General features: G+C 46.5%; 1 protein-coding gene across 1 annotated transcript in view; it reads left to right on the forward strand.

Moving 5' to 3' along the window:
- LOC147707043 (large ribosomal subunit protein bL19m-like) overlaps positions 1-27,393 on the forward strand; it is a 65,442-nt gene extending 38,049 nt beyond the window's left edge. Inside the window, exons 4-6 of the mRNA XM_086926253.1 lie at positions 12,568-12,702; positions 25,286-25,464; positions 27,072-27,393. Coding sequence (XP_086782379.1) covers positions 12,568-12,702; positions 25,286-25,464; positions 27,072-27,293 — 536 coding nt within the window. The 3' untranslated portion in view covers positions 27,294-27,393. The remainder of the gene's footprint in view (positions 1-12,567; positions 12,703-25,285; positions 25,465-27,071) is intronic.
- Positions 27,394-27,936: the final 543 nt, after the last annotated feature.

The raw sequence follows: 27,936 nt of genomic DNA on the forward strand, positions 1-27,936 counted from the left end.
GTGCCGAAATCTTATGAGAGTAACATAGTGCCTTAAACTCGATACGACAATCGACTAGCAGCCAAAGAAGTCTCGGGAGCACATGGGCAACTGAGTGCGATCTAGGCAGAGCAACTAAGAGCCGAGCCGCCCCATTCTGGGCCCTCTGTAGGCGTTTGATGCTCGCTTTATTGGCGCCCAGGGAGAGACCATTAGCATAGTCCAGTCTGGACACAATGGATGCCTGGTTGATTGTCTGTCGCACCTTGGGGTAAAAGAACCCATGTAGTGGTCTGAGGCCACGTAACAATCAAAAGCAGGTCCCTGCGACAACCTTTGACTGTTTATCAAAGGACATGTTACTGTCGAACCATATGCCCAGATTCTTCACTGCCTCTTTTGGGCAGGGAGCGGGCTTAAGGTGATCCGGCCAACACTGTTTGGACCACAGTTCGCGATCCCTGCCCAAGAGGAGAATCTCAGACTTGCTGGCGTTCAACTGCAAACAGTTGGCCGCCAGCCAGTTCAAGATTGCCAAGAGATCGTCCTTAAACTTGACCAAGTTGTTATCACACTTCTTCGAGAAGGCCAACACCAGTTGGGTATAGTCGGCGTAGGACACCAGGGACAGACCCCTGCTCTTGGCCACCTCTGCCAGGGGTCTGACGTACAAGTTGAACAGCAAGGGACTCCGAGCAGAGCCCTGGGGTACTCCCCGGTGTAAAGCAGCCTCCCGAGAGTGATATGGGGGAACTAGGATCTGAAAGGACCTGCTCTCAAGAAAAGACCGGAACCAGGCCAGTGTCAGGTCTCTCAATCCCAGTCCCTTAAGACGATTCAAAAGAATCTTATGGGAGACCGTATGAAAGGCGGCACTGAGGTCCAGGAGGACCAATGCCGCGGAGTCCCCAGTGTCCAGACTCCCTTGAATGCTCTCCGATACGGTGAGTAGAGCAGACTCAGTGCTGTGTTGTGGCCGAAAGCCATGCTGAGTTATGTCAAGAATGACGTTCTGCTCAAGGAATCTGGCCAGGATAGAATTCACATGGGATTCCACCAACTTGGCCAAAAAAGGGAGCTGGGAAATCGGTCGGTAATTCCCAGGGTCACTCGGGTCCATAGAAGGCTTTTTTAGTAGTGGGACCACTTTGGCATGCTTCCACGCTCTGGGGACAGAAGCTGAGCTCAGAGATATATTGACAAGCTCAAGACATGCCGGGGAGATAGAGGAGTATAGTTGACGAAGGAGGGCGGGTGACAGAGGATCCGCCGGGGAGCCAGATCTAATTTTAAAGCTCAAAGTCTCGTAACCAGACAGGGTCAGCGTAGGACAGACTGGCTGCCCCTGAGTTGCCAGGAACGCCTGACAGCCCTACAGCCCAACTTCGGGCGGGGAAGACCTTGTAGGTTGCCCCCTGTAGATCAGCTCCACTTTGTGCAAAAAGTACTGGGCGAGCTCATCGCAATGCTGGTTAGTGGTGATAGAAGAAGCCTTCTTGCGCCCTGCACTTCTCATATCATTAAGCAGTGAAAGTTTGAGCCGGGTTAGAGCTGGATAAGATTTTATTGGCCACATAGTCAGCACGGGCTCTGCGGATACCTTTGTGGTACTGATTGATGGTTGCCCGATACTCTGTCTTGGCTGACGGCTCTTAGGAGCGTCTCCACGCTCGTTCTAGCTGCTTAAAGTGTTTTTTCGCCAGCGTGAGAGATTCAGTGAACCAAGGATTCGTAGGCCCACGGCTCTTGCCCCCACGTCTGGCTGGAATACAACTGCCAGACCCGCTATCAGCCAATCTTGGAGACACAAATTTGCCTCCTCCACATCGCATGGAAGCTGAGGCCGGTGCTCAATTAGCCAGCTAGAAAAACGGTCCGGGTCCAGTCTGTGCCATGGACGTTTGAGTGCTCGAGTTACGTGCGGCTCTTCTAATTTGCCCTGAAATTGAAGGGCAAATGAGACCAGAGAGTGGTCAGTCCAGAACTTAGGGAGACAAGCTCTTCCCGAGCGATTTTGCAGACCCAGGGGTCCTGGCGGCTTGCGGCGACCCGGCGTGGACGGGCGCAGACGGGCGGCACCCCAGCTGCACGCGTCCGCTGTGCGGGCGCAGTTGTGCCTGCATTTGTAGACTCTGGGCCAGAAGAACTGCCCCGCTGACTGCGCACTCACCCCAAGATGTCGGACCTCGCAGCCAATCGGGGTGAGCCACAAGAACAGCCCAGCCGGCCGCCCGCATCTCAGGAATGCCTCCAGCTGTTCCCCGAGCACAGGTAGATGTGTATGAAAGCTAATGCTAAAAGCGACATTGACCGGATTTAAAAACAATTTAGCAGCTATTAGAAAAACAAAAGTAGACAACGCCTACACTCCCGGCACACGCCTCAGGAGTCTGATACCTTTGCAGCCGCGCCTGTGCCCTTATTTGTAGATTCTGGGCCAGAAGAACTGCCCGCTGACCGCGCACTCCCCCCAAGATGTTGGACCTTGCAGCCAATCGGGGTGAGCCACAAGAACAGCCCAGCCCGCCACCCGCATCTCAGGAATGCCTCCCGCTGTTCCCCCCCAATTCCCCGAGCAGAGGTAGGTGCGTATGAAAGCTAATGCTAAAAGCGACAATAACAGGATTTAAAAACAATTTAGCAGCTATTAGAACAAGCATTTGCAATGCAATGGTCTCGGCATCATTAAAGGTAGAGCAATTGGCATTGCTCATGACATTTCTTTTTTTTCTTTAAATCATAAATAAATGGCATTGTCATTTACATTGCCAATACACACCACTCTGCACCTGCACTCACTGCTCTGCACACTCACTACTCTGCACACTCACTACTCTGCACACTCACTACTCTGCACACTCACTACTCTGCACACTCACTACTCTGCACTCACTACTCTGCACTCACTACTCTGCACTCACTACTCTGCACTCACTACTCTGCACTCACTACTCTGCACTCACTACTCTGCACTCACTACTCTGCACTCACTACTCTGCACTCACTACTCTGCACTCACTACTCTGCACTCACTACTCTGCACTCACTACTCTGCACTCTGCACTCACTACTCTGCACTCACTACTCTGCACTCACTACTCTGCACTCACTACTCTGCACTCACTACTCTGCACTCACTACTCTGCACTCACTACTCTGCACTCACTAGTCTGCACTCACTAGTCTGCACTCACTACTCTGCACTCTGCACTCACTACTCTGCACTCTGCACTCACTACTCTGCACTCTGCACTCACTACTCTGCACTCACTACTCTGCACTCACTACTCTGCACTCACTACTCTGCACTCACTACTCTGCACTCACTACTCTGCAATCACTACTCTGCACTCACTACTCTGCACTCACTACTCTGCACTCACTACTCTGCACTCACTACTCTGCACTCACTACTCTGCACTCTGCACTCTGCACTCACTACTCTGCACTCACTACTCTGCACTCACTACTCTGCACTCACTACTCTGCATTACCACTCTGCACTCACTACTCTGCACTCACTACTCTGCACTCACTACTCTGCACTCACTACTCTGCACTCTGCACTCACTACTCTGCACTCACTACTCTGCACTCTGCACTCACTACACTCACTACTCTGCACTCTGCACTCACTACTCTGCACTCTGCACTCACTACTCTGCACTCTGCACTCACTACTCTGCACTCTGCACTCACTACTCTGCACTCTGCACTCACTACTCTGCACTCACTACTCTGCACTCACTACTCTGCACTCACTACTCTGCACTCACTACTATGCACTCACTACTCTGCACTCTGCACTCACTACTCTGCACTCTGCACTCACTACTCTGCACTCTGCACTCACTACTCTGCACTCTGCACTCACTACTCTGCACTCACTACTCTGCACTCACTACTCTGCACTCACTACTCTGCACTCACTACTCTGCACTCACTACTCTGCACTCACTACTCTGCACTCTGCACTCACTACTCTGCACTCTTCACTCACTACTCTGCACTCTGCACTCACTACTCTGCACTCACTACTCTGCACTCACTACTCTGCACTCACTACTCTGCATTACCACTCTGCACTCACTACTCTGCACTCACTACTCTGCACTCACTACTCTGCACTCACTACTCTGCACTCACTACTCTGCACTCACTACTCTGCACTCACTACTCTGCACTCACTACTCTACACTCACTGCTCTGCACTCACTGCGCTGGTCTCACTGCTCTGCACTCACTACTCTGCACTCACTACTCTGCATTACCACTCTGCACTCACTACTCACTACTCTGCATTACCAGTTGGCTTAAGTTCACTAAAGTTATTAAAGATGAGCAAACAGGAAAGGAAATACCTAGGTACTTCTCATGGTGGCAGCGTGGTGGGGACGCTTGATCAGTTTATTCTTAGGGGACCTCTGTACCGAGCATCTGTTGTCTCTGGTCCAGTTATTAAATAGGAGATCTTCCCTAGGGACTATAGCTACAGCTCGCTCGCCAGCTCATCAAGATGTAATCATTATTATACCATCGACTAATATTGAGGTTGGCGTTGAAGTTCCATATCCCCTTGGAACACTAGAGGATTCCCCAAAATCGCCACTGACCCAAAGTAACATTACAGCCAGCGTCTCTACACGTGCATCTGCCACATCCCCAAATAAAAAAACCTCTACCAAATGATTAACTCTGGAACCGGCAGTAAAAAGGAAGCGGGGAGGAGGACCACAAAGGCCTTGTAGAGCCTTGTAGAGCCTTGTAGAGCAAAAGTGGCAAGGTCGAACAAAACCCGTGACAGTGTCTCACCCGAGGAGGGCAGTCCTATAATTAATGCCGATTTGGTTGATGGTGATACCAATTATGCAGCGGGAAATGGTATTAACTCGAACTGTGATTTAGAACAGTGGAAGACATTTGAGAGTATTTTAACTACCTTGCTATCTCCTATTACACAAAAACTAACCAAGATAGAGGAATGTTTGGACAATTACGAATCTCTGGTGAGGTCAAGGTTTGTTGTAAAAAGGGATAACATCTGCAATACACACACACTTGGATCGACAAGCTTTTATACCCAACGAGCTGCAAGCGAAACCTAACGTGGGGCGGGACTGAGAAAACGAAACCTATCGTGGGGCGGGACTTCCGTTTTGTGAAGCCCGCGCCCACGGAGTGCCTGGGGGAGCACCGAGGGAGAGCCCCGCGGTCGGAGGGCCTTTGACCGGTGAGCGGAGCGGAGGGGGGGGGGGGGAGAGAATGCCTGTATGTCTGCGTGTCCGGAGGGCCTTTGACCGGTGAGCGGAGCGGGGGGGGGGGGAGAGAATGCCTGTATGTCTGCGTGTGTGTGTGCGCGACGGCGGAGGGGTGGGGGGCGGGGTGCGACGGCGGAGGGGAGGGGTGCGACAACGGAGGGGTGGGGGGGGATGCTCGGTGCACGTGTGTGTGTGTATGCATGCGACGCTGGGTTCGCTGTATGTGTGGGTGCGTGCGTGCATGAGCGCTCGTGTGTGTCTGTCGCTGTTTCTGCGCATGCGCGTGTGGTGTAGCTGCTTCCCAGGAGACAGCAGCTGAGCGCGTTCGCGAGCGCGTGGCCAGCGGAAATCGCCTCCTTGAGGCAATGCGCGTGACCAAGGCTGTCTCCTGGGAAGCATCGTCCCTGACATAAGATCTCGGCGGAGACGCGCTTACGCGCGTCTTTTAGCCGAGACCTAAAAACAAAAGTATACAACACCTACACTCCCGGCTCACGCCTCAGGAGACCTTCAAGATACTCACCCACACTCGCAAATGCCGACACAACACCGGACCCCAATACCTCAACTATAGAATCGCCCTCCACATACCCAAAAGAAACCTTCGATTCGCCAACCTCATCCTTGCCAAAACTCCATGCATCCACAGAGCCAAAACAGGGGGAAGAACCTTCTCCTACATCACGGCCGAGACCTGGAACGAGCTCTCTATCGACATCAGATATGCCCCCTCCCTGAACATCTTCAGGGTGGCTCTCAAGACCTGGCTCTTCGGCTGAATGGAACTGCAGAATCCTCTCCACCCCTCCCCCTCCAAGACCCTCACTGATGAGTAGCGGGCTTACAATTCCCTGACTGATTCATTGGTTGGTTTAGGAGAGACCAAATAAAGATTCAAAGTCTATCCAGCAATTCTGAGTAAGAGGTTGAGGTTGAATCTTGTCGGCAACTCTTCAATAATTTTGGGGTATTTATCTATTAAGAATTGATGGATGAATTTAGGAGTTCTGTTTGGTTTTTCCTAAAGGACTCAAGCCCTCATTATGGGACCTCATGAACAAAATTGATTCCTCCCCCATAGGCCTAATCTGGATCACACCCTATTTTTTTTAAGCTAATATACAAATATTGACATGTTATTATTCTCATATTGCTACTCACACTAATAAATCTTGTAACTTGAACATTAAACTCACTTTACTGACTGATAGTTCAGATGTTGAACAGCGGGTGCCAATTTTAAACAATGTGTAATGGATACTCTGGACTCAAAAAAGTATAATTCTAGATGTACTTATCGCCTGACCTAGAACAGTAATGACGGAAGTTAAATAAATAGGAAACCTAAAGGACTCAAACCTTTAAAAAACAAAAACGGTACCACCTGTACCATCAATTTTATTTCTAACACACAATGTTCAAATACCTTGTAAATGAACTGCCCAAACATTTCCAATCTATTTGTAGTTAGGAAAGCACATTTTCTATGTAATTATAAAGTGTGATGCAAACAAAGATTTTAAAGAAATCAAAATCATTCAGAATGCTTTACTTGGTGATTTGCAAGTGAGAAATATGTCCTGAAACATGATTGCCACACATTATCGTGCGGTGGTCAGCTAGTCAAGTAAGTAAAAAATTCAGCAACCATAAAGTCTCCATTAAGAAACTGGTTTATTCCATACAACGCTCCAGCTCCATGTCTCCCTGCATCATCTTAACCACCCTCACATTCCAAACCAATTTACATCAGCACATGCTAGAGTACAACAGCGGGCTTACTCCAGAATTCCACTGCATGATGCCACATGTCTCCCTTTCTATATCCAACACATGATAAAGAACTAAACCAAAAATAAACAACAAAATCCTTTATATATAATAAAGTCCCTCAGTCTTACAGGCTTTCTAGTAATTCTACTCCATCTTGGCGACTTCCTCAAGGTATTGTGCTATACTTCTTCCTGTCCTCCTTGATCATCTACACACTTAACTCTCACAACTGTATTCAAATTCCAGATACAATTATCTTCCGTCTTTACCACATTCTTGAACACTTTGATGAATTCCATAGACTTGCTGAATTTAGAGAACCGTTCATGTGTAACAGGAGCCTTCCTGATGCACAAAATGGAATACAGAGACAAAGCAAGGGCCGAGAGGAACTCTCTAGAGGGAGTACAGCCTCCCGTGTGTTAACACAAAACCACAAAAATTAAGATGGTTCTCCCGCAGGGGTGGTTCCCACCCTTTGGCGTTCTTTTGGGTCTTTATAAACATTTGAACCCAGTCTCCTCCCTGTGAAAAGCTCAGGGACCCACGCGGAGCAGATTATCGTGCAACGCAGGACCCTTGATGGTGTAAGTAGTTCTGGCACTCCCACTTTGACTACAGGTACGTGCGAGCTTCGCTCCAATGCGGGGCCAAGTTTTACTGGACAATAATCTGGCCATTTGTTCTTTTTGTATTTCCTTTTACATATATTTTCGCTAACGTGCTGAGACATGTTTTATGACTACATAACATTGTGTGACTACAGGGCTACCCCATTATATGTGAGGTCCCTTGAGAGACACGTCTTCTCCCACATTGGGGTAAGAATTGTAGGGTGAATGAATTGTACGTTTGCATTACACGGCGAGTGATAGCAGCGTTTGCTGTTTTGGAGTGAGAGACACGGTTGTTTCACAATGATTTTACACGCACATTTATGTGGATATTGGCAGTATGCGACAAATACCGCCACCACACTTGCTTTGATCACCTAGGTGAGTGTGGTAGCGTTAAATAGTAATCTCCTACACACACCAAAAAGGTATGTTGGATGATGTCATTTTCACCTGACAGTTAAAAGTACACAGGTGCATTGACGAGCACGTCTCACATGAGAAGTAACAGTGTTTCCATCATTGATACACTATGTTTGGTTTCATTTTCTCCTTTGTATTACAGATTGAGTACCAGACCAGAAAACATTATTATGTCCAGGAGCAGCTATCTGCCCTTTTTTAAACAATCGTATAGGGAAATCCCCTTTCTTGTTACAGGGAGGTTCTCTCCATCACCCTGAGGAAAGTCCAGCACCTTGCTGGACCATAAGTGGACTGAAACATGTTGGCACTAAGGTCTTAGGACCATAATAACCTAATTGACCCTGTCATTTCTATTTTTAATATCCCTGTCAGCTCCAATAATAAAAGGGAACTGGGATCTGCCTGCAGATTTGTAATCTTTATACTCCCCCTGGCCAATTATCTCACCAAGAGTTCCCTGGAATATGGTCGAGCCCGCGTCAGGGTGACCCGATGATGAGCATGACACCACTAGGGTGTGTGAGGTAAATAAACCAAACAGATTAGTCTCCTTTCCCCACCGTCCAGTGGGTTACCTACTCTAGCTTCACATAGGGACTTCCCATTTCTGTCATATCATGATTCATTTATAATGAATCACTGATACGATTCACGTAACAGGAGCCTTCACCACATCACCCACTTCAGTATGAAGACTCTTGGCAGCCTTTCTCTCATCCACATATCTCTTCCTTCCCTCCACCTTCCTCTTCTCTTTACATCTCCACTCACTATCGAAAACCCCATCCTCCACACCCTTACCTTCATTCACCCACACTGGAGATAGAACTGTATTAGTTTTCCTCTCTCTGAATAATTCAAATGGAACTCTTCCCCTGACTCCATGAGGGGTAACTCCATATGCCCACAACCACTTTTTAATCTCCACTCTCAAATCCTTTTCCCACACTTATCGTCATTTGTATGACAACTTTTATCATTCTGTTCAATCCGCTTTGTCCCCCGGTTGTCTCAAGATGATACAGAACACACTTTTTTATGTTTGAATCTTCTCTCCTTCAAAAATAGACCTATCCTTTGGTACAAATGTGTACTGTCCATTGTCTGTCATTAGTGACCCTGATAAGTCTTCTCTAGCAAAAACAACTGAGAAAAACTGTCACAATGCTAGAAATAACATATTTCACAATCTTCAATTCTGGCCATCTGGAAAGTAAATCAACCAGTACAATGATGCATTTATCTTTCGCTGCCCCGCTAAATGGTCCTCTATGTCTACTGCAATGTCATCCCGAATCTTTCTTTAGCAGCTCCCTGATAACGATAGGCTGCTCTCTGGACCAACACACTTTGTCACTTAAACAACATTCCACACACTCCCTCCCATCGCTCTCTACCTCCTTGTCCATTGCTGGCCATCATTAGTTAATCTGCAACTGCTCTTTGGCTTTGGAAATACCATGATGACCCTCTTGGGCCATATTAATCAACTTCTTACAAATTGACTCTGGAGGAACCAACCTAGATTCCCTATACACCATACATTCATTCAATGACAGTTCATCCTTAACACACCAAAACGGTTTCACTTCCTCTCCAAACAACTTCTTCTCCACCCAACCCTTTTTCAACATCTTCATGTCCTTTTGCAGCATTACATCTACATTAACCCCCACCTTCCATTCTTCTCCATCCACTGTGCCTTTGCCAATGACGCATATCTTCACCTCATCGACCATTCTAGACAAACAATCTGCCATAACGTTATTTTTACCTGGCATGTATTCCACTTGAAAATCATATTCCTGCAAAGTAATCACCCACTTAGCAATCCTGCTCGACATGTTGTCAACCCCTTTGTTAATGAAAACCTCCCTTAATGGTTTGAGATCAGTCTTCACTGTAACCTTCAAACAGGTTGAAACTGGGCTGGCGTCTTGCCCCTATGTTATTTTCTCTTTATGACTCTGACTTGCCTTCCAGTTTGGGTAATATGTCTAGCGATTCATTAATTTGTTTGTTACATGCAGATTACATTCTGATCTTTGACTTGAATCCAAGGGGTTTGAACAGCAGTTTGCTGATGCACATTTTCTTAAAATGAATCTTTCCCAAAGTAAAATTTGATCTTCAATGGTAAAAAAAAATCCAGAAATATCGCAATTATACTTTCTACCTCGGTAAAGAATAATTGGAGGTAGTCAAGTCCTATCCTTTTTTGGGGGAAATTATCTCAAGCTGCCTGAATGACCTCGAATTCATATTTCATAACATCTGTAAGACCAAATCACAGGCTAGTGAGTTAAGTGTTTTTTGTAAAGTGGCTGGTCAAAGTATTTTGCTCATTTACTCTCTGTGTATTGGGCTAAAAACCATTCTACCTTATTGTACGCTATAGAACTAATTGATGTGACGAAATTAGACTTGGACAAAACTGAAGGACAAATTTTGATGAAACTTTGCAGTTTCTTTACAAGTGCGGCTACCCAGGCAATAAAATTAGAATTCTAGTTAAATATTGCTTTTGTACTTGGTCTCATGGCTGTGCTACGATGAGATTTTCGGCTTTTGAAAAGTGATGTGGTGAATTCATTAAGAAATTTCATGTGAATAAAGATCTTTAAGGTGAAAAAGAAGGCTTTGTTTTATAGAAATTTTTATTTCACATTTAGCTTGTTTGAGTTAAACCAGGAATGTTTGTTCTTGTCCAGAAACCCATTTAGAAATCATTTTACAAGCATTCCTATTGCAATGTAAGCCTATGTCTAGATTCTGAATATTGTTGTAGTAAAGCTACATTTGATGTGATAACGAACTTTTCCTTCCTGAGATAACTACAACAATATTTGACATGGAATATAGATTACAGGGTTAGATGTTTTTGCACTCTATTAAGCTTAAATATTCTGCCTCTAAAAGCCTTAACTGCCAATTGGTCCAAATCAGTAAATCGGAATAATGTATGTAACTTTTGTAAGTATGGTGTACAGGGTGTGAACCATGTATTTGTTTGTTCTGCATAGCTTCTTTTTCGCTGCAAGTTGATGAGACCTCTGTTTTTAAAATATCATGCAAGAACGGCACTTAAGCCCCTCATGTAATGTTCGTTTCTACCTAATGTAATGTTTTGTATACAATTCTTTTAATTTTAAAATGTTTCTTAGATTTGTATTGAATTAGGGCTAATTTTACTTTCCAAAGTCCTCTTTTATTGCGCCATTTAAATTAAATTTAGGTGTATTTTACAATGTTTTGCCTGTTTTTACATACGTATGATTGTTGTCACTCTTCCATATGTGATACTTACATATTATTACCGTTTTCTATACTATTTCTCAAGTGGATCGCGTATGAGTTCCAAATCTTAAAATAAAAACTTGAGTGGGTGTCCTCCTTGTGCCTTTCCTGCTCCTGCTTGTAACATTGTGAGAGTCCATATCTTTCACGTCTTTCGGTCTACCTCCCTGCTCCTGTTTCAAACATTGTCAGTCTGTATCTATCATGCCTTTCTATCTACCTCCCTGCTCCAGCTTGCAAATTTGTGAGTCGGTATCATTCACGTTCTGCCGTCTGCCTCCCTGCTCCTACTTAAAACATCACCCGTCACATCTTTCTTGCTGCCTCCCTGCTCCAGTTAGTTACATTGTGAGACTCTATATCCTTCAAATCTTTCTGTCTGCATCCCTGCACTAGCTCAATATGTTGTGAAAGTCTGTGCCCTTTATGCCTTTCTGGCTGCCTCCCTGCTCCATCTTGGGACATTAAGAGAGTCAATATCCTAACCGCGTTTGTGTGTGCCTCCCTGCTCCATCCTGAAACATTGCGAGAGTAAGTATTCTTCACGTCTTTGTAGGCCTCCGGGCTCCAGCCTGGAACCTTGTGTGACTCTGTATCCTTCCCGCCTTTCTCTCCGCCGCCATGCTCGAGCTGGAGACCTTGAGAGAGTCTGTATCCTTCATGCCTTTCCGTCTACACCACTGCTGTATCTTGTAACATTGTGAGGGTCAATATCCTTCATGCCTTTCTGTGTGCCGCCCTGCCCCAGACTGGAATATTATGAGTCTGTGTGATTCGGGTGTTTAGATGTGCCTCCATGCACCAAGTGTGAGCATGATGATGCCTTTAGTATTTTGTTGGCCTCTGTGAGTTCAGATAGGAGGACATTTGTAAACAGTGGTAAACGTAGGGCTAATTAGAGAACATTCCTTGATCCTGGTGGGGCTGTTTGATATCATCTGTCTTAGAATGACAAACTCAAGTGTATGAGCCCTGTGTTGGATGCATGGTCATCAGAAGAAGAATGTTGTAATGTTATGGTGAATACTCTAAAAGGTGACCTAATCCTTGGATGGTGCAATATATTTTCTGTTATAATCCATTCATGCGATGGTCGACCTATTGCTCGTTGATGCTGCCAACATCTGTAACACACTCTCGTATACAGTCCTGTTGATTTGATTAAAAAAAATACTGTTAAGGTTTTTATAATATATATATCTTTCTTTTACATATAATAGGAAGCATTATGGCTGTGACCATGGCAGACCCATATTCCAGTGGAAAAATAAACAGATTTGTAGGAATATGCATTAAGCGATCGGGGTCAGGGCTTGGTGCTACCTTTGTGCTTCGCAATATCCTAGAAGGACAGGGTAAGTTGTTGTAATTTTGTTTTTCCATATTGTTTGCCTCCAATGTATATAAAACTGAATACAGATTTTATATATATATATATATATATATATATATATATATATATATATATATATATATATAACTGATGCTTTTTTCAAAGTGAACTGAACATTATCTTTGATCTGTGCTTCCCTGCACCCTGAGTCTACCACTTTGTCACTCCTATTGACTTCTGCTTTGAATGACCGTAAAATACACTTTAAAGTTGTATGATAATGCAAACCAACCCTCTGTGTATGCCAAAGTGGTACTACTAGGTAGAACGGCCTATCGCCAGTTTCCAGGTTTATTTGCATAAAGTGAATAATAGACGTCTGCTTTTCACAGTCAATCCTGCCAGTGTGGCTCATGCTGCCCTGCTCTGAGGCTGCAGCTGTCATTCCTTTACATACCGAGCCATGTCTTAAGTACTTGTGTTACAAGATTTTACATTGTGTTACCAATTGATATTGCCTATTTGGTTATACAGAGGAAGATACTCTCCTATTAAATCGGCCTTATCTTTCCAAAGAATTACCCTAGTGGATGAATTCCCTGATGTCTTCATGTTTTTGAAAGTCTTAGCTTAAATATAGCCTGCTGTAGCAGGCTACACTAGCCATTAAAGGCCAGAGCTGAGGGCTTTTAACAAGAGTGGGACTTTAATGCAGTATAGCCCGCTACAGAGGCTATTAGAACATTCCACCACTAGAGTCACAACCTACTGTTGAAACGCCTGAGAGATCTGGGCATCGGGGGGACTGCACTGGGCTGGTTAACTTCATTCCTGCAGGGAAGATCGCAGAGGGTCCAGTTGTCAGATTTGGTCTCTACATCAGCGGCAATAACCTGTGGGGTACCGCAGGGATCTGCCCTCTCACCGCTCCTTTTTAACCCTTTCGATGCTGATGACGAGCTCAGCTCGTCATGATGCACGGTTGAGCTGTGCTGATGACGAGCTGAGCTCGTCATGATTAATAGGTATGACGAAAAGTCAGCATAGGAGGGGAAAACACCTAGCAGCCAAGGTGTTAATATATATTTACAGCCTCTGATCGCTCTCTAAATCAGATGGAGTGTAAGATTTACAACTATGCCGACGACGCACAGATTATCATACAAATTGAGGATTCATCTGGAGCCCAAGCTAGGTTACATAACATCCTAAAGTTCACGAGTAACTGGATGTCCTCCAACTCCTTGAAGATCAACCCAGAGAAGACCGAAGTGTTGCCCATTACCATCTTGGGCAACCCCTGGAACGATCTTCTCTGGCCTCAGGAGTTGGGTAGGGCCCCGACACCAGCGAGGGTGGTGAAAAGTTTGGGCATCCACATTGATGGTAATCTATCTATGAAAGATCAAGTGTCGTCAGTGGTAGGCACATGCGTTGGTCTCCTAAGGCAACTCCGGAAAATCTCTCCAATGCGGTCTTTTTCTACCCTAAGGACGGTGGTGTCTGCAATGATTTTAGGGCGTTTGGACTATGGGAACGCCCTTTACGTTGGGCTTCCCCAGCAATTACTCTCGAGACTGCAAATAGTGATGAACGATGCAGCCAGACTGATCTTTGGAAAATCTAGAGGCACGCATGTCTCTCCTCTTCTATGCCAATTACATTGGCTCCCCATCAGACAGAGGATCTTATTCAAAGGTCTGTGCATTGCACACAAGGCGGTCTTTGGTAATGCTCCCAGCTACATTAAAGCCAGACTGGTGCAGTATATCCCCAGAAGAACCCTGCGCTCGTCTGTGGACACTCTTCTGGTAAGCCCGCGTTATCGTTTGACCACCCTTGGTGGACGTGCCTTTTCAACTATCCTGCCGGCAGCCTGGAATAAGCTACCACCAGGTCTACGGAAGGAACCAAATCTACTGCCTTTTAGGCGAATGTTAAAAACGGTGCTTTTCCGAGAAGCCTGGGGTTCGACATAATTTGGTTGTCTGTTTTCTGAAACGATCTTTTTCTCAAGTACAAGCGCTTAGAGACCAATCGGTTATAACGCGCTATACAAATGTAATAAATAAATAAATAGAGGGCAGAATGTTCTAACAAAACAAAGGCCTCACGTAGAATCTCCTCTGGCTCCGTGAGGTCTTTTTTCACAGCAGCAACTTTGGAATGTTGGAGTTCCGGGCTTCTACCGGCCATTAGAAGCCCAGAACACTTCATTGTTTTCAATGCAGCTCCCAATGTTCTAATATCTGTTATTGTCCCCTTTTCTTATTTTGGTGAGACTGTCGACACAATGTGCATTTCTTCTGGTCAGATAACATTTTTAAAGGCATATTCTTGAGCAGTATTTTGAGTAAATCAGTGACGTCAACTTTTTCATTTCCTGTACCAGGACTCGTAAATGATTCATGTTTTTTTCTTATCAAGGCCTAAAAAGTGAGTAGGTCTCATACAATATAGACTTTAAGCAGGTAAAACGCACATTCTAACTTCCTTGTTATTAGTAAATATACCTCCCAATACAAACAGTTAGTGGATTTCAGTGTTTCTTTCATTGGGAAACAATCCATACTTCTATCCTGGAATTGTTTCTCCTGGGAAAGAATACAGAATGATATAGTCGGGAGAAATTCTTACACTTCCAACTTTGTCCTTTCCTTCTCAGTCCCTCCAGCTCCAACCAACCTAACACTACACATGGTGCTTACATGGGAAACGAATATAGAAGCCAGAATACAGGAGATATCCTGTTCCACTGCCTTTTTGTACTGGTTGCCTTAGATTAGATTTTAAAAGAAGTGTCTTCCTTGTAAGTCAACCTTTTCTCTCAGATAGGTTTGCTGTTCTCCTCTTTAGTGGTTACCCTAGCATTTGTAAAGAGATTGGTGCAAGGAAATAGAACTCCACACCCTCAGTGCTTCCCTGGTTGTGTTTGTCCCTTTGTTTTCCTTGCATTTTCCTGTTATGGAAGTGTCTCTGAGGGCCCTCAGTTTGAATCTGATTCTCTGCCATCATTTTGACAAAACATACAAAGTGCTGCCGCAGAAAGGCCACACAGGTAAACGCCGGCCATGTTTTTCGCATAGTGTAGGCCGGACTCGCCAAAGATCTTTGAAATCGTACTCCATCTAGCTTGTATTATCAGAGATGACTGGCGTTAGGGTTGCTTAGCAAGTGATAGGGAAGGTTTTTTCTGGCAATGTGTACAAAGTGGAAGGCTTAACATAATCTGTGACATGGACAGGTAAGTATTTCTCGCTTTACCACTGCCTGCCCTTAAAAAATTAAACAAAAATGTTGATTTTTTTTTTTTTATGTACCGTATCCCATTTTCCTTTAAGGAAAACGGGCTGCATTTAAAAAAAAATGCTTTATTTAAAAGCAGTCCCAGACATTGAGGTCTGCTGAGTCCAGCAGGCCACCATCCCTGGGAGGGCCAGCTATTCCCATTGGGGTTGCAAATTGTGAGTGGCTCATATATTCATGAGCCTTTCTTTGTGCAACCCCATTGGGAATCGTTAACAGTGTCTCTGACACTGATGTACATTCGCTTTTGCGACTCGCAATGTTTAGCAATTTCCGAGTCGCAAAAGCAAATGGTCATGCATCTGGCCCTTAGTGTTTTTGTTTCCTTCAGAAGGCTGCTACTGGAGCCAGCCACTTCTGAAATATCCTGGGGGCTACACTAAATCTTAATAAGTGCTCCCTGAAATATGGTTGAGCCCATCCCATCCTTTAGGAGTTAGGGAGACCCCGATGATGAAGCATGTTACTATCCGAGTGAGGGCTATATTAAGAAAAGGGTCTCTTTCCCTTCCCAGCAATCAAAATGAGTGGGAAAAAATCTGGCGTAAACCTCCTTGGTGTCCCCGACATTTTGCTTTCTTGAAGGAACCAGCCTGGTTCCAGAAGGGATACTCTTTTGTCTTCAGATATACTTAACAGAGAGGACGGATCTCCTCCAATCTCTTTGGTGAGGACCTCTCTTCCCTCCAAGGGCCCTTTCCAGGTTCCTTATCCTGTGAATGAGGGTAGGGTTGAGGTAGTCTCACATGCAGTTTGGGCATCACGGAGCTCTCCTTCGTCGGGATCATGGAGCAGGTCTGTCTGTGGTGTATACATTACTGCGGTAGGAAATGGCGTAGGTCTTTGTGCTGGAGTGGGTGGTTGAGCAGTGGGTGATCTGGCAGGCATGGATGCCTATGGAACATCAGCTGTAGAAGGTGGAAACCGTTTTCTATAAACTGGAATCATGAATTGCAAATCAGAAACCAGACGGCAAGGTAGACAATTGATCCCCTGGTATGGGGGCTGATACTGGACCTGGAATGAATAATAATGCTGTTCATATTCCTCATCATAGCCCTCCTCCTCTTCCTGGCATTGAACATGCAACTCGTATGGACTGCGCGCAATCCCAAAGGGCCTTTTGTCATCTGATTCTTCCTCCTGCAAGAGATGAGCAGATATTAGGGGTGTCATCTTGCTTGGAAACAACCTTGTTTTCGGCTTTTTTTGCTATCATTTCTATAGTCAATGGTGTCGCTAAACTGTTATCTGTCGTCAGTGGTGTAGTCGTGGACAGTATCGCCGTTGTCAGCGAGGTTTTCAACGGTGACTGGGTCTTGGCCAATGAGATCAGGGAAATCTTCAGCATCCAGGGTCCAGTCCGCGAGGACGTTGAGAAGGAGGTGGTGGGGAAAAGTGTAGATATTGTAGCTGCTCATTGTTGGGAAAACCTTTATTTACCAAAACAAAGTACACCGCTATTCAGCCGTACATCCCGGAGGCCAGGCAGCATTGTGACTCAATTCGAAAACATGTACAAAACAAAAATACAGGAGTAGTCAGGTTTAATTTTATGATATGAAGAGATCTAAAATAACGAGAGAAACCAACATAGCCAAGAAAAGAGAAGGGAGGAGAGGGAAAGAAAGAGAGAAAAAGAGAGAAGAAAAACTCCAAGGCTAAGGAGCATAAAAATGGTAAGGCACATGTCACGGGGGGAGGCGGGGTCGATACATCATACAAACATCAGGATACAAGACAATCATATGGACGGGGAGCTGAAAATCAGGATTAACCATGTGGAACCTAGGGAGGGGGGAGCTATGGAGAAAGGCGGATCTCCGGCTGAACCATCTCCGGGGGTGCACAAATGTCTCCTCTATATGAGTTCCAGGCATTCCAGATCGATCCCCACATCTTGGGCTTACCCCGGGCCATATAAACAGTTTTCTCCCGGAGCATGCACCAATCCATATTGGTTTTCCAAAGACTAACAGTGGGGGGGGGGTCGGAGCACCCCATCTCTGGGTGATGTCCCTCTTAGCTATCATATTGCCCAGGGTGACCCATCGGGTCTGAGCCGTATTGTAGTCAGTCGGACCCCACACGTTCAACAGACAGCGCTGAGCCTCCGCATGCAGGGTCACACCAGTCACAACTCTCATTATCGCATGCACACACTCCCAATACGAAGCAATGACTCGACACTCCCAGATTATATGCATAAAGGTGGCCGTTGCGCCACATCCTCTCCTGCAAAGGCCATCCTGGGAGAGTCCCATGTGAATTAATCTGGGGCCTGTGACCTAGATCCTGTGGAGCACCTTCAACTGGACCAACCGCAGCCTGGCAGAGATGGCCACCTCCTTAGGGGAGGAGACCGCTGACTGCCATTCCTCGTCATCCATCTCAATCCCGTCATTCACCCAGAGGTCTCGCAGTTTCACCAATAGGTCCATTCGCACATTAATAAGTTTTTTATAGGTCAGGGAGATGGCACTGTCAGGCATATGGCCGTCCAACACCCTGTCTTCCAACGGGGACGATTCAGGAACCTTCTCTTCTACAGGCATAGAAGATGTGAGTGCGTGTCGTAGCTGTGCGTATCGAAAGTATTCCGTGGCTTCCAGTTGGAACTCGGCCTGTAGAGCAATGAACGATTTGATTTCCCCCCTAGACAACATATCTGCGACCTTGGAGATGCCAATGAGGTCCCACCGGTCAAACCCCTTGGAGTGCCACAGTTTCCCCAGCAAGTCAGAATCATACAGGGGAGTAGCCATGGTGAGCCTGCCATGGTGAGCCTACCCTGCCAGCCCAAAGTTTTGGTCACCACCCTCCACAAGTGCACTGCAGTCTTAGTGGGTCCAGTTAGTTTCCGGTCCAGAGATCTAGAATACAGCGCCCTATAGTACATCCCGTCATTCATGAGCCAGCGATCCATGGCATATCCCGGGTTGACTGCCGGCCCGTAAAAACCGTGGTTAATAGCCGCCAGCTGAGACGCCCAATAATAGCGGCGTATGTCCGGCAAGGCAATGCCCCCGTCGTACCACGGTATAGTCAATTTAGCAATAGAGATCCGCGGTCTGCCATCCCACAATAGGGAGCGCTGCAGGCTCTCAACCTCTCCAAAGTACTTGGACGGCACTGGGTATTGTGTGTCCTGGAGCGCATAGAGGAACCTCGGCAGGGACATCATTTTAAACAATGCCGCGCGGCCCAACAGGGACAGCGGCAATCTCTTCCAACCCTCCACATCTCGCCGCAAGCGCGCCAGAGGGGGTAGTAAGTTGTTCGCATAACGTGTACGGGCATCCATGGAAATATAGATGCCCAGGTACTTGAATCCCTGTTGCGAGATCTGTATAGCGCAGCCTCTAGGGAGACGCGGAATGTCCCCACACAGCACGTAGAGGTAGGACTTGGACCAATTGATGACCAGGCCCGAGTAATCACCAAAAGTACCCAGTACGTCGAATGCCACAATCAAGGACCGACAGGGAGAGGTGAAATAGAGAAGGATGTCGTCCGCATAAAGCGAAACGCGATCCTCAAAGCCCGGCGACCATTTGATACCAGCAATATCAGAATGTGTACGGATCCATGCGGCCAACGGCTCAAGCGCTAAAGCAAAAAGGAGCGGTGACAGCGGACAACCCTGTCTAGTACCTCTGCGCAAAGCAAAGGAGGCCGACAAACGACCGTTCACCGTCACGTTGGCCATCGGGGAAGAATAAAGGAGCCGAACCCAACTAATGTAGTCAGGCCCAAACCCGAATTTAGCAAGCACCGCCCAGAGGTAATTCCACTCAAGCGAGTCAAACGCTATCGTCGCGTCAAGCGAGGCAAGCACAGTCGGTTCAGTGAGCATGTGAGCTCGCGCCATAACCGCGTGAAGCCTGCGGAGATTAAGGGCCGTGTTCCGATGTGGGATGAAACCAGACTGGTCCGGGTGAACCAAGTCCGCAATCACGCCCACACGCCGATTGTCTAGCAACTTCGCCAGGATTTTAGGCTCGGCATTTAACAGGGAAATAGGACGGTACGACCGACATAGGTCTCGAGGCTTCCCCTCTTTGTGAATGACCACAATGGTGGCCAAACGTTGATCAAGCGGAAGTTAGCCGGCCTCCCGAGCTGCCAGGAACATATTCCTCAGGGGTGCAGCGACAGTGTCCGCCTTGAGTTTGTACAGCTCCACTGGGATACCATTGGGTCCCGGAGCTTTCCCAGAGCGCAGCGACCTTATCGCCAATGCAACTTCGTCAACCGTAATGCCGCGGTCCATGTCCTCGCGCTCAACATCCGACAAACAAGGGAGCTCAATCTCTTCCAAAAAGGATGTCGAGTCCAATTCGGATCGAGCGGAGACAGACGTATAGACCGTCTCAAAATAGTCAGCAAATGCCGCGGCAATAGCAGTAGGGTCAGTGACGACCAGGCCGTCGTCGCCCAGGATCTCCGGCACCACTCGGGAAGCCAGTTCCTTCTTGTCCAACCAGGCCAGAAGCTTACCCGCCTTATCTTCGGCGTCGTAGATCCTACCTTGCTGTTCCCTGCCCATCGTCTTGGCCGCGTCAGTAGCAGTGGCGCCATACTCCGACTGCTTCAGGGAGAGAGCATGGAGCAATTCCGGTGTCGGCCTCAGTGCTAACTGGGAATTCAGGTCCGCAATATCCGACTCCAGCCGCACCAAGTCCTCATCCCGTCGTCTACGCGCTTCGGCTATCAAGGAGAAGGCCTCTCCTCTAAGAACAGTTTTGAAGGCCTCCCAAAGAGAGACGGCCGAAGCTACTGAACCCGTATTTTCAGTAAAATACAGCTCAATAGACTTAGCAAGGAGGTCACGAGTCTTGGGGTTGCGAAAATACCAGGGGTTGATCGGCGCCACCCTGGCTGCCGCCACTATGCCAAAGGCGAAAGATACCCAAACCGGAGAGTGGTCCGAAATACCTCTGGCCATAAGACGAGCACTAGAGACCGATTACATACTGACCCCTGCGGCTCAAGCGCAATCGATACGAGAGAGACTACCATGAGCCCCTGAATGGAAGGTGTATTGTCGCTGGGCGGGGTGTAGAAGTCGGCAACAATCAACCAAGCCCAAGGTGTTCATGAAATCCGGGAGCCATGAGTGTGCACTACGAAGATCTCTGGACGGGAAACGATCCAAAGTGCCCGAAACCACAGAGTTGAAGTCCCCACCCAGTATCAGCAGCCCCTCCGGGAGGCCCAAAATGGCGCCACTCAGGTCCTGGAAGGTGGCTGCCTGCAGTCCCGGGGGGACATAAACCGAAACCAATACCAGAGTACGCCCCTCCCACCTGCACACCACGGCCACATAGCGGCCCCTCTCATCCTCCAACGTAGACTCCACCTCCAGGGGAAGGGACATGCGCACCATGATACCCACCCCACGGACCCCGTAGAGAACCCGGAGTGGGCCACCATTTTAAACCCCCTCCTATTCAAAGCCTTACAAGTATTGCCAACAAGATGAGTTTCCTGCAAGAGAACAACATCTGGAACACAACGTTTAAGCATTTGTATAACAACTCCACGTTTAATACGGTCCCCCAACCCATTTACGATCCAGCTCAATACATTCAAAGACTTACCCCCCATCATCAAAGATGTCCCACCCCAGCAACCCCCCCCCCGGAATGCAGCCAGCACACCGGTACTTGCAACACAATAGTATCTTAGCCATGAAGAAAGTAGGAAGAGAAGAACAAAAGGAAAACACACACCCCAACCACCCCCCACCTTGCACCCCTGCATTAGACTAAAAGCCACCCCAACTAGCAGTGTGCCTGTCGCCCCTAAAACTAACCTACAAGAAGCCCCCAGAGGAGAAAGGAGACATCCTATCCCCCCCCGTTACCCTCCTTCTGAAGAAGTTCAGAAGTAATAAGAAAAAAGATCAATGTCCGAGTTCGATGCCTTCCGCAGCAACCCTCCCAGATAGAAAGTCACAGACAGAGAGTTTATTCCTGAGAACCTGGACCTCCTGCTGCCCCCTCCGACTGGTCCTCCGGAGCGGTCCGACGTTGAGGCAAAGTATCCAACCAGTCCCCTGCTGCATCCGGGAGATCGAAAAACATTGTCCGGTCGCCATGTTTGATGCGAAGTTTTGCAGGATAAAGCATAGAGTACCGCATCCCCATCTCCCTCAGCCGCCGCTTCACACCCATAAAACTTTGCCGGCGTTTCTGGACAGCCTGGGTAAAGTCGGGGAAAAAGTTAATGTCAGCGTTCTGAAATCGCAGCGGGCCACCGCTCCTCGACGCCTGCAAAATGGCGTCCCGGTCCTGGTAGTTGAAAAGTCTTGCAATGATGGGGCGAGGGGATGCACCCGACTTTGGTTGACCACCCGGCAGTCTGTGTGCTCTCTCAACGGAAAATAACTTGCTCAATCCGCCCGGTGCCAAGTTCTTAACCACCAGTTCTTCCACTGACACATCCTCGGCTCCCTCCGGCACACCCGTAATGCGGACGTTCTGGCGCCGGGCCCGTCCCTCGAAATCGTCAAGCCGGCGAGCAAGCGCCCCATTAGCCGCCTTCAGGTCCCGTACCTCGGTCTGCACGTCCGACATGTCGTTAGTCAGACTCGACGTTTTGATGTCGAGCGACTTAACTCTGTCATTAGTCTTGCCGAGGTCGGCTCTAATGAGATTGAGTTCGATCTTAAGGGTATCCACTTTGCTGGACAGCGCCTCATGTTGGCTATGCATCTCAGCCTTCACACCAGCAATGGCTCCCATCACGTCCTGGAGAGTGAATTCAGAATCTTCAGGGGACATGTCTTGTTGCGGGTCTTTAGCGTGGCCTGTTGTGCCCAGTGATCCCTTTGAATGGGGAAAACTGTTCCGGGATGGTAGATTGGGACTGGGTAGGCTTCCTGCTGACCCTTGGAGGTTTCCCTTTGTCCGGATCACCTCTGCCCGCCATGTTGAGCAGCAAGAGCAGTATAGTCCAAGAGGGGGGCAGGCCAACAATAACACCTCCACTCGATGCGAGGCACACAGTGCGAAGCGCCTCCAATACGACAAGGGGAAAGTTATGAAGGAGGCCACCCGGGCCAGTGGGTCCAGCAAGTGTGGCGGGTCCGCACGAAGTGTTCCGAGGCAGGCCTCGTCTCAGCCACGACAATGCCAGTCAGTTACGTCGGCAGCGCCCTCCGACTTCACGACGGCATAACTCGGTCCAGGAAGCTCGGATCTTCAGTCTGAGACCGGGCGCCGCTTCAGCATCGACTTCGCCGTTGATTCCCACCGTCGTGGGACAGGATAGGTAGCAGGATCAGTGCGGAGGATCGGAGGGACTTCAGAGCTCCGAGCTCACGCAGCCATCTTGGCTGCCCGCGAAGCTCCTCCCCTGAGGAAGGTTTTTTGAAAGCAGGACTAACTTTAGGAGGCGGTTTAGGCGGCTCAGTGGATGACCTTCTACCCTTATTTGAGGAGGCAGAAGGTTCCTTTTTTATCCATTTTCGAAGAAGATTATTTAGATCTGTGAGGATGTTTAGAAGGACTATGGCCTTTATAAGACCGGTGAGTGGTCTTTTTTTAGGCTTTTCTTGGCTTCTCAAAGGAGGATCGAGAATGGAGTGATCTCTCCCTCTTATGAGATCTTTTAGAGGACAAGGAGGAGTCCTCACTGTCTGGGTCCGACACTGCCTGCTTCCAGTTTTGAGCTTCTGAAGCAAGATTAGCAGCCTTCCTTCTCTATCCTTTAAAGTCTTGGATGAAAAGGTATAAACATGCCTTGTAGTCTTTGGCACAATGATCCAAGTAGGGTCAGTAAATGCAATTGTGGTGCGGGTCTTTAGCTTGAAGTCTTTTTACCGCAGGTATTGAAGGACCTGCAGAGACTTTTCTGATTATCTGACATGATGTTACAATAAAGACGAAGTCAGATCAGTATGGTGAAAACTCTGTGGGTAACAGGGCAGTCTCCCACAGAACCAAAATATGAGCAATATTCTGAGAATTTATCCAAATTGGAAAATATCTGAGCGGAGCTCACTAGAGACACCCTAATGCTACGTGCGGTAGAATATCTGAGCGAATGGAACTCTCAGGAGTGTTCTAGAGGGCAGGGCAGTCTGATTGGATGAAGTATAAGTTTAGTCTCTTTTATAGGGTACCATAGACTTCCATCTCGACAACGGGGATTGATTCAAGCATGTGAATATACCAAAGTTCCAATACTGGAGTAACGCAACTTCTACAAAATGTTCACCTTTTATCATATGGCTAGATTTACTAAGTACAGCAAGTCAATTCTAACATGGTCTTGTTTAGTTAAATGAAGGCATGAGGTGATAACGGAGGAGATCTCTAGTCCAAAGTAAGCAAGGTATTCATCATAATGGATATATCCCAGAGTTTTGGTCCCTTGAAATTGGTGATCGTCTCCGCAGCCCTGCGTGAGGGATGAAATGTTGCACCTTTGAGTCTTCTGTGGTAAGAGAGTCCTGCAAGTACCCTAATAGTGAGAAGATTCATGCGAGTTCTGTCACCGTATTTTAGATGTTACGTCTAATGTGGCAAATGGATACCGCTTAAGCCGGACACACTGTAGCTGGGAGTTGAAAACCTCCACTTGTGAAAGGAGGTCACATGTATGGATTCAGGATCTATTCATTTTTCGTCATATAATATGATCAATTCCAAGGTACCCCAGCTCCGGTCAAAAGAACAATACCTCTTAAAATGTGGACAGAGAACTACTCGGGTATCATCTTTTACAGACTATTGTATGTGTTTCATCAACCCAAACAGGCAGAACTATTTTGAGGCCAGAATTGGCCCGCCGCATTTGGTAAACCTGGTCAGAATATTGCAACTACAGGACAGTCTTCAGAAAGCCTCTCATGGACAGAATGTATAAGCTGTGCATGATGCTGCTTCTCTGAATCCAAAAATCACAATCACTAAAAAGACGGAGTGAAAAGACGCTCATATTAAATGTATTGTTCAAATGACATTAAGTGAATGATTGGTCACCAGCGTGTTCCTGGTTTCAATCAGAATCCTGTATTGGCACAGTGATCACCTGGTGGCAATAGTGTGACTATCAGATTGATGTTTGATCTCTTGAGATAATTTTATTGTATCACGGATGTCCAGAGTACTGTACCTTTATCGTAAATTACATTAAATAGCATGAAGATGTTCTTGCGTGTGGAGGTGATATACGAAACAAAGTTGTTTTGCTTTCAGCATTTTGCAATTGTGAACCAGGAGAGTGTGCAAAGGACAGCATGTTTTCATTCGTTTTTTACAGTTTACTTCTTCTATGACCTTTTTCAGGTATAGAAATTCGTTACGATTTATACAATCCCCGCATCCAATCCATCGAGGTGTTAAAGTTGGAAAAGAGACTCGATGACAACTTGATGTATTTAAGAGATGCCCTTCCAGAATACAGTACTTTTGATGTGAATATGAAACCTGTACCCTTACCAAATACAGAGGTTCCTATAAACCAGGTAGGTAGAGCCATATTATACAGAGCAGTAGATCATATAAATTGCTTTCAGTTGCAAGATCATTTTGCCCAGTATACTATTTTATCCCTTCCAGGCTACTAGTTAACAGTGCCTTTATTACATTTTTTGAACCTTGCATGAGAACCACCAAGGAGGGGAAACAGTGCTGTGAGACCCAGAACTGATTGGGGGATCAGAGCTGGAGGGAGCAGGGACTTGCAAACATTTTGGCTTTCAAAGGCTAGAGAGGGTGGGTATTGTAATGTTAACTCAATAAATAAAGCAGCAGAAATTAACATGGAACCATGTGCAGTAGCTTGCTGTGAAATGCCAGCTCTCACTAGAGGGGCTACACTATGTCCTAAAAAAGGTGAGGATTCAAGGTGCAAAAAGGATTTCCATCACAGAGTAAAAAAGAGTAGTATGTTTGAAAATTCAGAACCGAGCGGGGAAGGCAGCTAAAGACATTAGCCGCAGTGACGTTAAATCCTGGAAGCAAGAGGATAATCTTTTTGGATACAACTGTGAAAGGAGAAAACACAGGAAGGGCTTCAACACGGAAGGCAAACAAGAGAACAAAATGTGTGATCCAAAATGTTGTATCACTATGTAACATTGCACACATGCTTGCTTGAAGAGTACGTTTTTTGTTGTTGCAGATACTACACGTGTGTAGGTTAATGCAAAAGATGAGTAAGAAACTACAGCGTAGGGTCAGCTGTGCTTCAGTCACCCAACCTGTTTGACTGCAGCAATGCCGCTGAAGGGTACCTTGAATGTCATGTCAGACATGGACCATGAGGCGAGCCCATGGCGGTGCTGTTGCTTAATCAGTAACAGTGCTCCTTGTTGAGTTAGTGGTTTTTCCTAGTAATGGTGCTCCATGTGCTTCTGTCATAAGTTCTGAGGTTCTGCAGTGCCTTCAAAATAGCCCTATTGTTTCTTTGGAGGAACAAATTAACAATAAGTAAATCTAATTTGGCGTGGCGCCAAAGTAAAGTGAGCAGTGTAACTTGTTCAAAACTTGTTGACAAATTTAAAAATAGAATTGAAATCTGACATTACAGCCACGAGTGCCAGGGCCTGTCTTTTGTTTGGGGAAGTGCACTGAGAAATAAAATATGTGATCGGTGGCATTCTTGATTCAATTTCAGCCTTTGGTAGTCACTCAAGCTGCATCCCAGTCCATTAATGTTTGCCTACCTTGGCACCTCAGACAGGAATCCGGCATATACAAATCAGCCTTTGCACTGTTACAATAGGAACAAGTCCAGCCGAAATCGCCAGGTCAGATCCCCTCTCGGCTTTTTGGGATTCGTCAGTAGGTTGCAGCTTGGAACGGGGCCTGGGCATACCTGTTGAACTGAGGACAGCAAAATAGTAATCTCCGCCAGTGTGGGACTCATTCTATTATGCTTGCTATTGTTGCTATTATGCTTGCTCGATGCCCCCTGCATTTAGGACTTATTTTTATAACCTGCTAATTAGCTCTACATTTGCTTGAGACTTTATCTTTGTTTGGCTGGGAAGAAGGAGAACTTTGACATACATTACAATGTTGTATTCTATTGCACCAGTTCATTTAATACCCTCTGTGTTCCTCCTAGACTAAAGTCAGAATGAAGCCCAAACCGTGGTCTAAACGATGGGAGCGACCAGCGTTCAACGTTAAAGGGATACGATTTGATCTTTACCTCAGTGAAGAAAAGATGGAAGAAGCCAAAAAGACCGGCAAGCCCTGGGAAGAGTTTGACATGCTCAAGGAGTATGATACTACAAAGCTACAGGAGAGCATCTGGAAAGAAGTAAACGAGACACTTGCGAAGTAACGCTGCTCTCAGTTGGGAACAGCCATTGATGGCAATGTGATATGTTTGCACTGTAAATACATTGTAATATAAAAAATAAAAATAACCTGTTAAGTTTGAAGTTTGTTTTAATTTGATATACTTTATCACCAGTTTGTTGTTGCTTAATCTCTTGTACGAGTAACTTGATGTGCCCCAATGGCAAAGAGAGGAATTCGCTACCAAACAAAGGAAACCGACTTCTCGTCTTTACAATCTATACCTGGTTTTCTTGCTTCCGTTGTCTTGTGACAGGCTCTCGAGGAGACCTGGTACTGTTTCTTTTGATACTAAATTGTAAAACACATTTTATATACTAAGTTATTTATAACATCCGTGTTGTCTTTGCACTGTTGCTCTTTGCCTATCTTTGTAGGTGGCTAATGGATAAACAGTATGCTTTTTTTAAGGTCTGTTTTAACATCGGTGTTTTTGGTTGCTTCTTATCCCCTTGTACAGTAGTGTGCAAAGTAGTTCCAGGATGGTTACAAATGTTAGGACTCGTAACAGATTGTCAGTACAACCAGCGTCAAGTTTCATTTAAATTCATTGGATATACATGTTTATAATACGGTTACCCTGAAAATATGGCACCTATTGCCATAGATGCAGTGATCAGAACTGC

Source organism: Lissotriton vulgaris, chromosome 6 (assembly GCF_964263255.1).
Source record: "Lissotriton vulgaris chromosome 6, aLisVul1.2, whole genome shotgun sequence".
NCBI lineage: Eukaryota > Metazoa > Chordata > Amphibia > Caudata > Salamandridae > Lissotriton > Lissotriton vulgaris.